Source organism: Nansenia antarctica (assembly GCF_963989245.1).
Source record: "Nansenia antarctica genome assembly, chromosome: 17".
Taxonomy (NCBI): Eukaryota; Metazoa; Chordata; class Actinopteri; order Argentiniformes; family Microstomatidae; genus Nansenia; species Nansenia antarctica.
Window position 1 is genome coordinate 17,174,740 of NC_137687.1, and position 18,475 is coordinate 17,193,214.

Sequence of the window (18,475 nt, forward strand, 5' to 3'; positions counted from 1 at the left end):
TGACACCTGGACCCCACACCAGGTGACTACAGCCCCTGGTTCCCACCTGGACCCCACACCAGGTGAAAGCACAGATGAGAGAGCACTGCCTCTTGATGACTTGTTGAATGGGCAGCAGAAGAGAGATTCCCCCCCCCCCTTTAGTCTCTTAAAAACAGAATACGTTGTCCTCTCGTCCTCTTCTTCTTTTCTGTAAAAATACTCTTTCCGATGCCGTACTGCACAAACTGCTTTTGGTTCTTTTACAGATACAGTAAACTCACAGTAGACCCCCAGGTTACCAGGTTACAGCTCTGCCTTAACAAACGCTGTGTGATAAAGATACAAATACTGATATGCACAAAGAGCTTCTATGTACATAACTGCAGCATGATGGATGGGATATTTGCAATAACTTAAGTATGGGTCCAGTTTAAATATACATGTGGTGTCTGTTGAGGCCAGGACAGTTCATGGGTTAAATTGAGGACTTCATCAGGAGATCACCTCTTCCTCTTCCTCGGCACACAGCTACCGTGTGTTGTTTTGTTGCCGTAGACATTGTCACTGTTGCTTCATTGTTGTTGTAGTTGTTGTTGTTGTTCTTCTTCAATAAAAATAAAACTTGTCGAAACTTTTTGCGTTTTAAAGCTATTTGTGAAACAAAACAACGAGACGTGAGTGTGCTGGTCGACACCCTCCTGTTGGTGCGGTCTGGTAGCGGCGCTATAAGAAGGGGTTGGTGGAGGATCCTCCTGCTGGAAACTGTGCGCCAGGAGCTCCCTGAGAGACAGACAGAGAGGAAGAGAGAGAGAGAGACAGAGAGAGAGAGAGAGAGACAGAGAGAGAGAGACAGAGAGAGAGAGGAAGAGAGAGAGAGAGACAGATAGAGAGACAGACAGAGAGAGAGAGAGAGAGACAGATAGAGAGGAAGAGAGAGAGAGACAGATAGAGAGGAAGAGAGAGAGACAGATAGAGAGGAAGAGAGAGACAGAGAGAGAGAGAGAGAGAGAGAGAGAGACAGATAGAGAGGAAGAGAGAGAGAGACAGATAGAGAGGAAGAGAGAGACAGAGAGAGAGACAGATAGAGAGGAAGAGAGAGACAGACAGAGAGAGAGAGAGACAGATAGAGAGGAAGAGAGAGAGAGAGACAGATAGAGAGGAAGAGAGAGACAGAGAGAGAGAGAGAGAGAGACAGATAGAGAGGAAGAGAGAGACAGACAGATAGAGAGGAAGAGAGAGAGACAAACAGATAGAGAGGAAGAGAGAGAGACAGATAGAGAGGAAGAGAGAGAGAGAGACAGACAGATAGAGAGGAAGAGAGAGAGACAGACCGATAGAGAGGAAGAGAGAGAGAGACAGATAGAGAGGAAGAGAGAGAGACAAACAGATAGAGAGGAAGAGAGAGAGACAGACCGATAGAGAGGAAGAGAGAGAGAGACAAACCGTGAGCAAGGGAATAAAGACAAGTCTTGACATTAGTCCCCTCCATACGTATTGACAAGAGGAAGCCATTTTGTCTTCTTGTAGCTCTGTACTCCACTCAACTGTTTGGATTTGATCTATAAGTCAATGTTTTGAGTTGTTGTTTTTTTTCAGATTGGGAATTTTAAAACCCCCCAAACATCCTCCCCCTGTATTCTCTGGTCATGCTCTGCCAGGCCTGTACTATCTTCAGTTATTGTCAGTTTTGGAAAAGAGAACTAACATCAGGAAATTAAATGCATGTTCAATTGGCTTTACATCTGAAATCTGACTGACTTGGCCAGTGAAGAACTTTCAGCTGTTTGGCCCTGAAAAGAAGAAGACTGCACTTTGAAGTTTCAAACACCAAACAAACGGTTCCACTCACTAAGAAAGGGTTGCTGGAGACCCCGGGTCCGACCATGGCCTGGCCAAAGGGGGTGACCATGGGCTTGGGCTGGCCGAAGGCTGAGAACCCCCCGCCTGGAGGAGAGGAGACACACATGAATTAAGATAGACACACACACACACACACACACACAGAGAGAGACACACACACACACACACACACACACACACACACACACACACACACACCCACCCACCCACCGTTGTGCTGCTGGGGGTAGGCAGGCGGTGGGGGGTAGGGGCCCAACACACACACCCAACACACACACACACACACCCACCATTGTGCGTCTGGGCGGGCGGGGGGGGGTAGGGGCCCAACACACACACACACACACACACACACACACCCACCATTGTGCGTCTGGGGGTAGGCGGGCGGGGGGGGGGTAGGGGCCGAAAACACACACACCCAACACACACACACACACACACACACACCATTGTGCGTCTGGGGGTAGGCGGGCGGGGGGGGGGTAGGGGCCCAACACACACACCCAACACACACACACACACACCCACCATTGTGCGTCTGGGGGTAGGCGGGCGGGGGGGGGGTAGGGGCCGAAAACACACACACCCAACACACACACACACACACACACACACCATTGTGCGTCTGGGGGTAGGCGGGCGGGGGGGGGGTAGGGGCCCAACACACACACACACACACACACACACACACACCATTGTGCGTCTGGGGGTAGGCGGGCGGGGGGGGGGTAGGGGCCGAAAACACACACACCCAACACACACACCCACCATTGTGCTGCTGGGGGTAGGCAGGCGGGGGGGGGTAGGGGCCCAACACACACACCCAACACACACACACACACACACACACCCACCGTTGTGCTGCTGGGGGTAGGCAGGCGGGGGGGTAGGGGCCCAACACACACACACACACACACACCCACCATTGTGCGTCTGGGGGTAGGCGGGCGGGGGGGGGTAGGGCCCCTGGCCAGGGAAGGGCTGCTGGAAGGTTCCAGAGAAGCTGGTCGGGAGGTTGTAGGCGGCCGCGTTCCCAAACCCAGACGGCATGCTCAGAGACCCGGTCCCAAACGAGGCTGACACAGGAGGAGAGGACTGTTACACACACACCTCCCCTCACACACACCTCTCACACACACACCTCTCCTGATATAAAGATGATCATAATGATTACACGGCCGTATGAGTCATTTACAACACTAGCTCCTGACCTCACTGGTTCATTTACAACACTAGCTCCTGACCTCACTGAGTAATTTACAACACTAGCTCCTGACCTCACTGAGTCATTTACAACACTAGCTCCTGACTTCACTGAGTCATTTACAACACTAGCTCCTGACCTCACTGGAGGTGGTGACATATTACGTCTTCATCTAGGATGTTCTGCTAACCGTTATGAGCAGCAATGAGTAGTGTTTCTACTGACCAGCAGGGGGCAGGATGGGGCAAAGCCACCCTCACCAAAGCGAGGGAAAAAGAAAGATGGCGACTGAGGCATAATCACCCCCGCCGACCCTCATAGAAGCAGCGCAAGGGTCAAAGTTCAGAGCACACTGCACATGCACTGGGAGGGAAAGAGATGTAGAGGCCCCAGGTGAACTCTAGGAAGCACTTCCACATCAAGCAAGGGAGGGAGAGGAGGAGGGGTGTGGCTAGAGGAGGAGGAGGAGGAGGGAGAAGGAAGAGGGGGACCTACCAAAGTGAGCTGCAGGGTATCATCAGTCCCTCGCTCTCAAACACCCCCCCCCCCCCCCCACCCCACCAATCAGACAGAGCCATCGTCAGGCCCTCAGCTCTCAAACACACCCACGCACCCAGGCTTTTAAAAAACAGCTTAAGACTGTCTTGTATAGACAGGCTTTTGGATAGCCCCAAAAGCCTGTCTTTCTGTGTCCTGTTGATGTTGTTGTAAACCTGTGTCTGTTACTTGTTTTTATTTTCACTTGTTTGCCTGTTTTAACCTGGTATGACTTTCGCTCTTTTATTATGTTTTATTGTGTTTCTTCTTTATTATGTTCTCTATATGTAAAGCACTTTGTGACCCCTGGGAAAGGTGCTGTACAAATAAATGTTACTTACTTACTTACTTACACCCCCCACACCCAAGCGGGCCGCTCTGACAGTTCATCTTAATCTCGCTCAGCCACATGTTCAGCGACTTACTCTGTTGGACTGAAAAAATGCTGGACTATGTTCTCTATGTTCACAAAACAGTAAATAATTATGTTAGGTACATACAAGACACTGAACTCCAAATTGCTCCCAGTGAGCGGGCCGGCGCCTTGCATGGTAGCTTGCCGCCATTGGTGTGTGAATGTGTGTGTGAATGGGTGAATGAGAGGCGCTATATAAGTATATATATATATATCTATATAAGTCAGTCCATTTACATATACAAAGCCAGGGTTCAGAAGACCTCCTCAGGGATTCACATGACGAGCTCAGCTGAGTGGTGAGGTGCAGGTATCTGCTAAATAAGGACCTGGTTGTATCTCTGACGCCCCTCAGAACACAAACACTGCCCGTCCTCTCTTTCTTTTTTTTAGCTTCTAAGAAAAGTGTTCACATACTCATGGTGCCTCTGTAAAGACGGGGGTATTTTGCATAGTGTTACAACATATTCAGTCAAAATGGCCACTGACCATTGATAGAACAGCTAACTAGAACAGCCGTGCCTTTTTTTTTTTTAAGTAATTTTTTCTGAGTGGGGCAGTACCACTCATATTTTTCCTTTTTAATGACAGATATAGTAGAGATTATGACAGGAAGGTGAGAGAAGGGATGACATGCAGGACATGTCCGCGGCAGGAATCGAACCGGGAGCCCTGCGGTACATGGTCAGCGCTTAATCCACTACGCCACCTAAGCGCCCCAGCCATGCCTTTTCTACCTACTATAAGAGCTGCCACAGGGGTCAACCATGACCATTACACACAACGACCACTAGTTGGCGCCGTCTTGTAAATTAGCCTCCACAGAAAAAACTAGCAAAATAGCTTTATCCTAGCTTATCCTGATCCTGTGATTTGGAAAATGTCAGGATACTGGGTGGTAGAACGCACAAGTCATGAAAGGAGGGTCCTGAAATTTGATTGAGTGCAAAGATATATTTTTTTTTTTTGACTCACAGGGTCAAATGAGCGCTCATGGCTGTTCTAGTGTTAAATAAACCCACCCTGCTCCCCCTCCCTACCTGCTGCAGCCACGGCCGCGGCTCTGCCGTTGTTCTGGAAGGGGTTAGTGGGGGCGGGCGCTGGGGCCGCTGCTACAAAGGGGTTTGTTGACGGAGCTGCAGAGAAGAAGAAGAAGAAGAAGAAGACATCAAATATTTCCCCTTCAGTAAAGACGAGAATAACGAAAATAACTTGTTCCATCGTCTAATTCTTGGTTGAAGGACTCAGGGTGTGTTCTCACTAGAACATTTGCTTCACTTGGAAACAGAGTTTAGGGGAAAATTCGCTTCCCTTTTTGCGTCGTTTGGAGCTGTGAGAACGCGCATTCGAAGTCGCTCCCGGAGCAAACAACCGACGGATGCTCCGCTTGAAAAGGGTGGTTTCACTCCAGTTAGAAACGACGCGTCGAGGCTGTCCATAGGGAAACAACAGCGCATGCGTGTTGATCTGGATAAGAGCGGGACGAACGGGCAATTTTCGATTTTTCTGACCAATCAACTACCACGTCTGTTGCTTCGATTGCGTATGTTATTTCGTTTACATAAAGGGCTGTGAGAACGCAAATCAGAGAAATAATTTATGCAACATGTTGCAAACTCATCCACTTGCTCCGGGTCCTGATTCAGACTTTCATGTGAGAACATGACCATAATGTCCTTTTTATGTCTAGAGAAGATGAAGTATAATATAAGGGGCTGCTCTAATAAGTAAAAAAAAACATGGGATCCTATTCTCTATTTTGTTAATTCATTCCTTCTTTAGGGTGATTAGATAGTCTTATTACTTATTTTACAAAGCACACAGTACGCTACTATTTGTATTTATATATTCATTTGACACTGGTTGGTAATAACACAATGATAAACGATTGTCTTTCTTGATGTGTGAATGTTCATTCAGCCCTATGCGCAACACTGTAATTTCTTTGTTTTGTTTTGAGTCCTCTCTTTTACTGTTTTTTCTTAGGTTCCTCCTTTTTTATACTGTACTGTCCTTTTTGTTTTTGTTTTGTATTGTTCTAAAAATTTCTATTCGGGTGAACAGTTTGTTTATTTGGTATTGGTAACCCAATAAAGATACTTGTGACTTCCTTTTTAGCTTCATCTCAGAGTTCACTCACCTCCGAAACCCTGGGGCATGCTGGGTATGCACTGCTGTGGCTGGGCTGACGACACGCCCGTCACTGCCCCGAACATACCCCTGTCACACAACACAACACAACACAGGGGTTAGTGTATGACCACAGCCCCAAACACCCCCCTGTCACACAACACAACACAACACAGAGGTTAGTGTATAACCACAGCCCCAAACACCCCCCTGTCACACAACACAACACAACACAGGGGTTAGTGTATTACCCCAGCCCCAAACACCCCCCTGTCACACAACACAACACAACACAACACAGGGGTTAGTGAATGACCCCAGCCCCAAACAACTCCCTGTCACACAACACAACACAACACAACACAACACAACACAGGGGTTAGTGAATGACCCCAGCCCCAAACTACCCCCTGTCACACAACACAACACAGGGATCAGTAGATGACCACCGATACTAAAGAAACATTGAACAAAGGAGGTGAGAGACTGGGTATTTTAAAAAGATGAGTGAGCTTCAGGAAAAAGACACGACAATCAACAAGTAAATAGTGGAGTACTTAGCTAATTACCCCCCCCCCCCCACACACACACACACACCGCTCTCTTTTCACACATAGGTTAGTTGACTTTGTTTCTATTTGTTTTTATTTATTTGTTCTCAACTGATTTTATCTGGTCAAACAAAAACAAAAACAAAAAAGTCTGGCTCACAACCACTACACTGTGATGGATTGTTTGATTCAGCAAACTCTCCCACAAATATTAAATATTATTAAGTTTAACATCTTTGTCCTATGTCATGACAGGGGAACATTTGCAGTATCAAACGGGCTAACCACTGAAAATGTGATCAAATGTTCTTCTACTTTAACTTGTTTTATATGTTATTGTAGATGGTGCTTATATTCAGAGAGACACCAGTCACGTCTAAGTCTGCCCTTTCAAACTGCTCTCACTGTCCCGCCACACTAAGGTGTCCAATAATAGCACATAGTCCAGTGACCTCAATTAGGCTTTCTAACAGGCACGTTAGCCTCATAATACTGTACTCGTAATAACTGCTCAAGTGGGCATTTTAGAGCAATCTTAAATATAGATATATATCTTAAATATAGGGTAGCAACTGTGCAGGAGACCGCAATGGCATCATGGATATGAAATGGTTGCACAGTCAGTATTTTTTTTCTTTTATAAACCCCCCCCCCCATAACTGACTTAGAACCACTCTGTAAACAAGACACCAAAAACCATAGAACCCTTCTTGGGGATATGCTGTAAGAAACAGACCTCAACCTCTGATTCTAAACATGAATAACTGCTGGTGGTGCAGAGAGGAGGTGCTACTTCATCTTAGCCACTCATGCGCACCAGCCCAACCTCCAGCATGTTTATCCCACGTTTAGTTCTGCTACACAGAGGCTGGCAGGGAGGTTACCTTGCTCCGTTTGGGCAGAGCTAAAGATGGCATCCAGGTCAGTCAGAGCTGCGTGTCTATGGGCAGGGACGCTAACAGGGACGCTAGCAGGGACGCTAGCTGTCTGCAGCCTCTATGGCTGGTCCTAAACGGACTGACTTATATCGCGCCTTATTCCAAAGCGCTTTACAACGGCCTCTCATTCACCAATTCACACACACATTCACACACAAATGGCGGCAAGCTACCATGCAAGGCGCCGGCCCGCTCACTGGGAGCAATTTGGGGTTGTGTCTTGCCCGAGGACACTTCGACATGTGGCCAGCCGGGGCTCGAACCGCCGATCTGCCAACCTTGCCATCATTAGACGCCGGCTCTACCTCCTAAGACACAGCCTCTACCTCCTGCGCCACAGCCTCTACCTCCTGAGACACAGCCTCCACCTCCTGAGACACAGCCTCTACCTCCTGAGACACAGCCTCTACCTCCTGAGCCACAGCCTCTACCTCCTGAGACACAGCCTCTACCTCCTGAGACACAGCCTCTACCTCCTGAGCCACAGCCTCTACCTCCTGAGACACAGCCTCCACCTCCTGAGACACAGCCTCCACCTCCTGAGACACAGCCTCTACCTCCTGAGACACAGCCTCTACCTCCTGAGACACAGCCTCTACCTCCTGAGACACAGCCTCTACCTCCTGAGACACAGCCTCTACCTCCTGAGACACAGCCTCTACCTCCTGAGACACATCCTCTACCTCCTGAGACACAGCCTCTACCTCCTGAGACACAGCCTCTACCTCCTGAGACACAGCCTCTACCTCCTGAGACACAGCCTCTACCTCCTGAGACACAGCCTCTACCTCCTGAGACACAGCCTCTACCTCCTGAGACACAGCCTCTACCTCCTGAGACACAGCCTCTACCTCCTGAGACACAGCCTCTACCTCCTGAGACACAGCCTCCACCTCCTGAGCCACAGCCTCTACCTCCTGAGACACAGCCTCCACCTCCTGAGACACAGCCTCTACCTCCACCAGCCTCTCCCTCCTGAGACACAGCCTCTACCTCCTGAGACACAGCCTCCACCTCCTGAGACACAGCCTCTACCTCCTGAGACACAGCCTCTACCTCCTGAGACACAGCCTCCACCTCCTGAGACACAGCCTCCACCTCCTGAGACACAGCCTCTACCTCCTGAGACACAGCCTCTACCTCCTGAGACACAGCCTCCACCTCCTGAGACACAGCCTCTACCTCCTGCGCCACAGCCTCTACCTCCTGCGCCACAGCCTCTACCTCCTGAGACACAGCCTCTACCTCCTGAGACACAGCCTCTACCTCCTGAGACACAGCCTCTACCTCCTGAGACACAGCCTCTACCTCCTGAGACACAGCCTCTACCTCCTGCGCCACAGCCTCTACTTCCTGAGACACAGCCTCTACCTCCTGAGACACAGCCTCCACCTCCTGAGACACAGCCTCTACCTCCTGAGACACAGCCTCTACCTCCTGCGCCACAGCCTCTACCTCCTGAGACACAGCCTCTACCTCCTGAGACACAGCCTCTACCTCCTGAGACACAGCCTCTACCTCCTGAGACACAGCCTCTACCTCCTGAGACACAGCCTCCACCTCCTGAGACACAGCCTCTACCTCCTGAGACACAGCCTCTACCTCCTGAGCCCCTATCTGATCCTGTAGAGTTACTCTGGGAGGACCCGAAGAATCCACAGTCAGTGCTACAGGATTTGGGGAAACTAAATTGGCATTAGCTAGTTCCCCCGAAGAGTTACCTGCATGTGAGAAGAGAGCTGACAGAGAGAACCGTGAGAGGGCTGCAGTGTGTGTGTCCATGTGCTGCAGCACCACAACACCTATGGGGAATGTGTGTCAAGGAAACGCAGGTAGCTGCAGTGGCTCAGAATCTGGGGCGTGGCTGAAACTACTACACAACACTAGGACACCTGCATCATCTTCAGAGGACAGTACAGTACCATCGTTCATCAGGAACAGCTTCACCTCCTGCACAGAATCCCTATGAGCTATGGATCAATGTGAGCGCATATGAATGAAGTGACTTGGCTATCTGCAATATGAACTGTCTGTCTGTCTCAGGGTAGGATGAGGAGCCTTGTCTATCTGTCTGTCTGTCTGTCTGCGCAGATGTAACTGAATATTCCTGAAAAAGGGTCATATGCCGATTAAGGTGTTTACATGTCACAATATTCCGATTCAAACAGGCCTATGCCAGGGGTCTTAATCTGAATATCCCCTATGCCAGGGGTCTTAAAATGAATATTAATCTTAATCCAATTGTGTACGTGTTTACATGACTCTTGCCCAATCGGAATATTGAGCAGTATTCCGCTTAATACAGGAATATGGTGTGCATGTAAACACAGTCGATGACACAGTAGGCAACAGAAACACGGGGAGAGAGAGAAACAATAGATCCTCTCTCTCTCTCGCCGTTTCTCCTGCCCTGAAGGCAGCCTGGCAGAGCTTCTCATCCCTTTTCATTGAGCGGGCTACAAGTAACTAACCCTACTCATCCATATGGAGAGATTCATCTGATCTCAGACTCAAATGATTTCCAATACTTATGTTTCCACGATTATGATTCCACCCATGTATAGCGTGATACTAATGTGCTTGTAGGTGACAACAATATTTAATAATAATATCAGTAATTCAGGCCCCCGGTTCTTAAGTGATAAAGTGTGTGTGTTTTGTGTGTGTGTTTGTGTGTGTGTGTGTGTGTGTGTGTGTGTGTGTGTGTGTGTGTGTGCCAGCCAATTAAATATAGATCATAGACCAACGTGGACAAATAATGCATGAAAAGTGCACATAATAATGGCTGTGAGTGAGAAGTGTGCGAGTGTGGCGAGAGACAGAGAGAGGGAGAGAGAGACAGAGAGAGACAGAGAGAGGGAGAGAGAGACAGAGAGAGAGAGAGAGAAAGAGACAGAGAGAGGGAGAGTGAGACAGAGAGAGGGAGAGAGAGACACGCAACACAGGTGAACAGAGGATGATCTACCTGTGTGAGATGGCTGGAAGGGAGTCTGGGGCGCGGAGCAGGGGAAAGGTGGACCTGAGCTCTCAAACGCGTCAAAGTTTGCAAAGTCTGAGTTTGGAGCGTTTGTGTTTTGAGCAGCTGGAGGTCAGGGGTCAGGAGGGTCAAACACATAAACCAAAAAGGAAACAATGGGTGAGATGAGTCATGATCACACACAACAAAAGGAATGAGAGATCGTACTGAACACACAGAGATATGGACTGAAGGAGCTAACGACAGACCGTATGACAATAATATACATGATGATGGTAATGACAATAATATACATGATGATGATGATGATGTAATGATGATAATAATATGATGATGATGATGTAATGATGATAATATACATGATGATGATGATGATGATGATGATGTAATGACGATAATATACATGATGATGATGATGATGATGGTGATGATGATGATGATGATGGTAATGACACTAATATACATGATGATGATGATGATGATGATGATGATGATGATGATGATGATGATGGTGATGATGATGATGATGATGATGGTAATGACACTAACATACATGATAATGCGCGTGTGCGTGTGTGGCAACGCTTTACGATCATCACTGATTTCCATAAAGGAAGATGAAACTGTTCTCATATTTAAGAGTTGGGTGGGTGGTCCTGACCATGGTCCATTTCAGGGACCAGTGGCGCAGTGCGCAAGTCCTTACCTGGGTGGCTGTTGAAATGTGCAAAGTTTGCAAAGTTGGGTGCAGAGCCTGCAGCAGTCTGAGAGGGCGGGGCAGCGAAGATATCCCCGCCCAGGTCGCTGAGGAGGTCAAACTTCTTCTCCTGAAACTGCTGGCTCATCTGGAGGGCCTGGGCACGCCCCATCACCGGAGACTGAGGGAGAGAGAACAGTGTTACACCCTGCCAACACCCAGCCAACACCCTGCCAACACCCTGCCAACACCCTGCCAACATTTAAACAGGCCCTCAAAACCCACCTCTTCAAGCTCGCCTTCACCAGTTAACCCTCTCCCCCTCTCCTTCACCAGTTAACCCTCTCCCCCTCTCCCTTTCCCATGTGTCCCCAGCACTATCTTATTAGGCCCCTATACTTTATTTTATTTATTTTTGGTTTATTTTTAGTTTTACTACTTTTCAGTTTGTAAAGCGTCTTTGAGTGTCTAGAAAAGCGCTATATTGTGGCTCTGTTGAGGTGCAGGGGGGTGGGGCTCTGTTGAGGTGCAGGGGGGTGGGGGGGTGGGCTCTGTTGAGGTGCAGGGTGGTGGGGGCTCTGTTGATGTGCAGGGGGGCGGGGTCCTACCTGACTGGGCGTGGCTCTGTTGAGGTGCAGGGGGGGGGCAGAGTCCCCCAGCAGGGTCCTGAGGGGCCGGACCTCGGGGGTACTGCTGGTGCTGCTGGCTGACGACCCAGAGATGGAGGCATGGACGGAGGCTACCACCCTGGCCTGCTCTGGAGGAACAAACCTGAACAGAGAGAGAGAGAGAGAGAGAGAGAGAGAGAGAGAGAGAGAGAGAGAGAGAGAGAGAGAGAGAGAGATTGCTTTATTGTCTGTCACAGAGTGACAGAAATTCTCCTTTGACAGGCTTTGTGCAGTTCATGAATACGGTATCCACATTCAAAACACACATAGGTCACATACATACAATAAAAACAGACAGATATAACAGTGTTTATAAAATGTAGTGCCTATTTAAAAAGCCTAGTCATTTAAAAAATAATAGTAAAAAAAACAGTATTATGATTAAAAAATCTAAAATGCTAAAATGTTGTGGTTTAAAAGAAAAACAGTGTGCTTCCTATTTTAAAATGTGTTTTTCCGGGCCAGTGGAGTTCTATAACGGTGGCCTGATGGAAGTGGCTGAAATGATTGGTGGAGGGGGTGAGAGGGGTCCTGTGTGATTTGTGTGGCTTTCCTGATTAGTGACCGGTTGTAGATTTCAGACAGGGGAGTTTGAGGTGAGCCGATAATTTTACTTAGAGACAGAGAGAGAGAGAGAGAGAGAGAGAGAGAGAGAGAGAGAGAGAGAGAGAGAGAGAGAGAGAGAGAGAGAGACAGAGAGAGAGAGAGAGAGAAAGAGAGACAGAGAGAGAGAGACACAGAGAGAGAGACAGAGAGAGAGAGAGAGAGAGAGAGACAGAGAGAGAGACAGAGACAGAGAGAGAGAGAGAGACACAGAGAAAGAGACAGAGACAGAGAGAGAGACAGAGAGAGAGAGACAGAGAGAGAGAGAGAGAGAGAGAGAGAGAGACAGAGAGATCTTTATTTAGTCAGGATAGTGCACATAATGAACAGTCACTTATACAAAGTATGGTGACAGTAAATATGCCGGATTTAGCTGTGAGCTAATTTGCATCCGTAGTCTACATGTGAGTGTTGTAGTGATGCAAAGTGTCTCGCTTGAGGGTTGGACTGCAGTGAGCTGTTAAAGTATTCTCAGGAAAAGAGAGGGAGGGAGAGAACATTACAGAAGCTGTTACTGGACAAGCATGGATAATTCTTATTCCAGTCACCTGAGTGCAGTCACTTACCATCTCTTCTTCTCGTATTTCTCTTGAAGGAACTCTTTCACTTTCTGTGGTTCTTTAAAGTCGGGTATAGAGGCGGTTTTATCGTCGTACAGTCCCAGCCATATCTGTTTGCACACCTATAAGAGACGGGGGACGGGGGGACGGGACAAAGGAATAAGAGACAGGTCAATTTGATGATGTCATTCAACTTCCCTACCCCTAACCATCTCCCCTAACCCTGCCACCCCCTCCCCCCTGGACATTGCTGTGTTAATTGTTCCCTGTGCCTGTTCGTTAACTCTGTGTTCTATGTGCTCATGTTATCTGTTGCTGGTTGTTTCTGTGTTTTCAGTTTCCCCCCATATTGTCAGCGTCTTTGAGCCCCGGAAAAGTGCCATATAAACACAATGAATTATTATTATTATTATTAACTTTAAAGTGAAAAAAACAAAACATGAAAGACTTCAACACCTAGAGGCCAGGAGAGCATTAGAATGTGGCACTTTCTGGAACATTCCAGGGTTTCTTTGGACTTCTGAGATTGGGAGCAGCTACACCTCAGTGCTAAAAAGACATATGGGAAACACAGACACTGAACTGTCTCTTCAACCACTAATGCCTTCATGGCCGACATGAATACACCTCCAAACTCCGCGACCACATCCCAGTCGCCGGCGCTAAGCCCCTCGGGATGGACTTGCCAAGGCTATCCTGGGTGAGGCTCAATCGTCTCCGGACCGGCGTCGGGCGTTTCCGCTCATCAATGCACAGATGGGGCTTGGCCCCAAATGCATCGTGCGAGTGTGGCGCAGAGGACCAAACCGCAGACCATATTATCCTGGATTGCCCGGTGTACCACCCACCCAACGGGATGCATGGTCTGTCGGTATTAGATGACGAGACGATGACGTGGCTTCTGGAGGGGTGTCCAGAAATATAGCCCGGGTGAGCCCCTCAACCAGGTCTCGGGGTGGTAAAAGGGTAGCCCCTCGGCCCCGAGCCTGGTGGAGTGGAGAGGAAAAACAACTACCCATACGCCGAAGATGAATACACCCAACAAAAAGTGCAGTATCATCAAGGATTAACACTCTAGTATACTCCAAGTTATTGCTGGAAAGCGGTGTATGTAATACAGCAAACATACAGTAGAAATGCAGCAGACATGCAGCAGAGATGCAGTAGAACTGCAGTGCCCTCTGACACACACAAACCAAACAGCATCAACAAACCCCTTGGATTTGTACCACATATATTTTCTAGTTGCACATTAACTGACATTCAAAATACAACTTGGCAGATTCAAGTGTGTGTGTGTGTGTGTGTGTGTGTGTGTGTGTGTGTGTGTGTGCCAGAGATAACTAAATAAATAACATTCCCATGTGAAAGGCATGAGAGCTGGAACGGTTAGCTCATCTCTGCCTCATGGCTACACTGTGTCTGCTGCACCACACCATTCTCAGCAAACACATGAATCCTTTAAAGGATTAAGAAAACCGAGGAATGCTAAAGAAAGGGACAAGGTGAGGCTGTGCATGGGCATATAGGATAGTTTAGAACAGTACTGATAGCATGGGCATATAGGATAGTTTAGAACAGTACTGATAGCATGGGCATATAGGATAGTTTAGAACAGTACTGATAGCATAGGCATATAGGATAGTTTAGAACAGTACTGATAGCATGGGCATATAGGATAGTTTAGAACAGTACTGATAGCATGGGCATATAGGATAGTTTAGAACAGTACTGATAGCATAGGCATATAGGATAGTTTAGAACAGTACTGATAGCATAGTCCGTATGTATATAGTCCATACTATATAGGATAGTTTAGAACTAAGAATGTGTCAAGGCAAGGATTCAGCACTCCTTGGACTGACAAGAAGGTATGTGTGAAAAGGGTGAACAGAGCCCAGGCAGGTCCATCTAGAGAGGTGGGAGTGTGGCTATGCCTACCTCATTTCCATGTTTCTGTAGGAATTCGATTTCCTGTAGCGTGAAGGTTGTCATGGAGATGGACTTCACTCTGTGGGGTGGGTTGAGCCCTCGCCTGGCACCCCCCAAGAGAGATAAAGGGGTTAACTCAATTAGAAACACACAACACATACGGTCGGTACATTCAGACAGTTCTTTTGTCACAACCATGCACCCCCCCCCCCCCGCCCAACATTCCCACAGGGACATAAGGCTTGAACTGAAACTGTCTGTTTTTCAACATGTGATAACCTACCATTATGTTCCTATTAAAATGCCCAAAAGTTGCTGTGTTGAACTTTTTACTGCCAGCGAATGAAAATACCTGGACTTAGTTAGGAGAGAGCTAGCCAACTCTGTCCACCTACAGTAGCTAACATATAATATACAACTGTACAACAAAGGATAATATTTTCAAATAAAGACACTACTAAAAGGTCATTTACGCTCCGTTTCAGAGCTGAGCCAATTTCTAATAGACAATACATATTTGAGAAATATTATCTCAAAAACTATCAGAAGTCAGTGACACACTATCCTCCCTAGACAAAATAGACCAATGATTTTGACACAGACCAAGATAAAATTAGACAAATATTCCCCAACATTCACAGAATATTACACAATGCAAAACATTTTAATCAGATTCAATAGACTCTACACAGATTCCATTATACAAAATAGAAGGCTGTTTTGAAAAGGGACTTGAATCGCCTTGAATTGCCTATGTGTCCATTTTGCCTAGCAGACACCCGCGGTGTCTCACGCGTTCTGGCTGTGTCCGATTATCGAGAACTAAACTTTTAAAAAGGTGATCCCCCAGGTGATCCAAGATCTACACCAAACGCAACATCTGATGCCACTCAACAAAATCCTTCAGCACAAACTTTGTATGGATTCTGATAGTAACAGAGATGGACCTGTATTGAAAAACAGAATTGGTGACATATGAGAGATTTCTACCATTGTCCCCTCCGGGGGGTGTGGCCTCCTTGGAGTGGACTGCACTTACAGTATATAGCACCTTTATCCAAGGCGCTTTACAACGGCCTCTCATTCACCCATTCACACACACACATTCACACACCAATGGCGGCCAAGCTACGATGCAAGGCTCCGGCCCGCTCACTGGGAGCAATTTTGGGGTTCAGTGTCTTGCCCAAGGACACCTCGACATGTGGCCAGCCGGGGCTCGAACCGCCGATCTGCCAACCTTGCGATGATTAGACGCCGGCTCTACCTCCTGAGACACAGCCGCCCCAGTGACGCTGTACTGTAGCAGAGAAGATCCAGATATCCAACTTTCTTTTCAGACTGGGACACGTGCTGAGTAATGTGTCACCACAGCAGATCTAGGACAAGGACAGCAGAGTGTCACCAGGACTCCAAAGAGGAGGAGGAGGAGGAGGAGGAGGAGGAGGAGGAGGAGGAGGAGGAGGAGGAGGAGAGGAGCGAGAGAGCAAGCAGCAAGCAGTTCTACTCCTGGTTAATGAACCCAGGTTCCCCACCCACTGCAAGACTAGGAGAGCTCACTGAGCTTATAGAAATAAAAACCCCACGATAAGTATTAGATCTGGGAGTCGATATGTTCAAGCAAGGCTACGTCATCATGTGTCGGTTGGGCTCTGTGTCTGCAAAATAACCCTGCTTGCACTAGCGCAACGGGTGTTCGACTACGAAGGTCTGAAAGTGTATTCTTTCGAGTGTGTGGGGGTTCTCTTGCGGTGTGTGAGCGATGTGTGTGTGTGTGTGTGTGTGTGTTAGGAGGACTGTTTCCTGCCTCGATTTCCGCCCTTTCTGTGCAGGGCTCTGCTCCCCTGAGGTTGGGAAACAGCTTTTTCAGACACAGGCAGAAACCTCTCATACTCATTCACATCCACCTCATACTATCATCCATGGCCTGTTCAAGCCTATCCCCCCTGATGTTGAAGGGAGTCCACATTCAGCTCATTTCAAATCAATTAGAAGAATAACTATACATGCCATCGATTGGCATGCACAAACTTAGGCCTAAGTTTACCAGACACATGATTATATCAGTGCAGCTATATCAACCAGGCTGTTTGGCTACACACACACACACACACACACACACACACACACACACAGACACACTGACACACTGACACACAGACACACAGACACACAGACACACACACACAGACACACAGACACACAGACACACACACACACTGACACACTTACACACAGACACACACACACAGACACACAGACACACAGACACACACACACAGACACACAGACACACAGACACACACACACACTGACACACTTACACACAGACACACACACACAGACACACAGACACACAGACACACACACACACTGACACACTTACACACAGACACACAGACACACAGACACACAGACACACAGACACACAGACACACTGACACACACACACACACACAACACCTGGAAGCTCAATAGAAAAATGAGTCTCTAGAAGAACAGGTGAAACTGTATCTGAGCCATGTCACCTGAGCCTCCGAGTTATGGTAATAAGTTTCCTTGTTAGCTTTCCTCTAGCCACACAGAGGCACACACACATAAGCATACAGTACACGTGTGTGTCCGCACACACACAAACACACACGATCAAACACACACATGATATAGGCTAGAGATATCACACATTTGTGTGAGGAATTTGGGGACAGCATCTGAAATCATCTCATTGGTAATAATTGGGAAAAGCTATACAACCAAAGATGCTGTAGCCTAAGACTAGACCGGGCTGCTCTTGCACAGTGAATAATTAAGCCGTACGCACTCTTTGAGTCCCACCCAACAGTCTTCCACCGTCAACATAACAGTCATCCAACCGTTGTCCCCGCCACATCCTGTCACAGATGAACGTCTGACACAGTGATGAGGACAGCTTTAGGAGCGTATCAAGATCCAAGTCGATTTATGTTAAAGACCAGACCAATACCTGGTGATGATATACATGACGTAGCCTAATTGTGGCTAGGCTATTTGTTCAGAATGGACAGAATTTATTTAACCCTCCTAACAAACCCGGCTACTGTAGTTCATCATGTGAACATGTTGCGTGCGCTGGTTTTGTGTGAGTGGCGTATACATACACAGTGCCGTGAGTAAGTAACGGGACAGTGGAGCATTTCAGTGAAACAATTAGGCTACTATGACGATAAAGTAGAGATGCTCAGCTTTTATTCGAGGGTATTTGTGTATGTTGTGTATTTATCTTATTGGTTATGAATCAAAGAACAGTTATTGAGTTTAAGACGATTTAATCAGAGTTACAAACAGATTTATACATACATGTGTTCTTCGGTGGCCTGGGCTGGAAAAGAGGAAGCTCTCTCCCTCCCCTCCCGTTTTGTTCAAGAGGGGAGGGGCCAGA

The 18,475-nt window shown here is 47.7% G+C and overlaps 1 protein-coding gene across 1 annotated transcript in view; it reads right to left on the bottom strand.

Annotated features, from left to right (window-relative positions):
* Window positions 1–705: 705 nt before the first annotated feature.
* The window catches only part of LOC308172453 (arf-GAP domain and FG repeat-containing protein 1-like), a gene marked incomplete at both ends in the record, with an annotated part of 30,048 nt that continues 12,278 nt past the window's right edge, over window positions 706–18,475 (bottom strand). Inside the window, 12 exons of the mRNA XM_080547358.1 lie at window positions 706–762; window positions 1,832–1,926; window positions 2,769–2,921; window positions 5,042–5,137; window positions 6,142–6,221; window positions 6,383–6,401; window positions 6,461–6,466; window positions 10,586–10,702; window positions 11,304–11,475; window positions 11,903–12,065; window positions 13,132–13,247; window positions 15,067–15,160. Of these exons, the coding sequence (XP_080403484.1) occupies window positions 706–762; window positions 1,832–1,926; window positions 2,769–2,921; window positions 5,042–5,137; window positions 6,142–6,221; window positions 6,383–6,401; window positions 6,461–6,466; window positions 10,586–10,702; window positions 11,304–11,475; window positions 11,903–12,065; window positions 13,132–13,247; window positions 15,067–15,160 (1,168 nt within the window). The remainder of the gene's footprint in view (window positions 763–1,831; window positions 1,927–2,768; window positions 2,922–5,041; window positions 5,138–6,141; window positions 6,222–6,382; window positions 6,402–6,460; window positions 6,467–10,585; window positions 10,703–11,303; window positions 11,476–11,902; window positions 12,066–13,131; window positions 13,248–15,066; window positions 15,161–18,475) is intronic.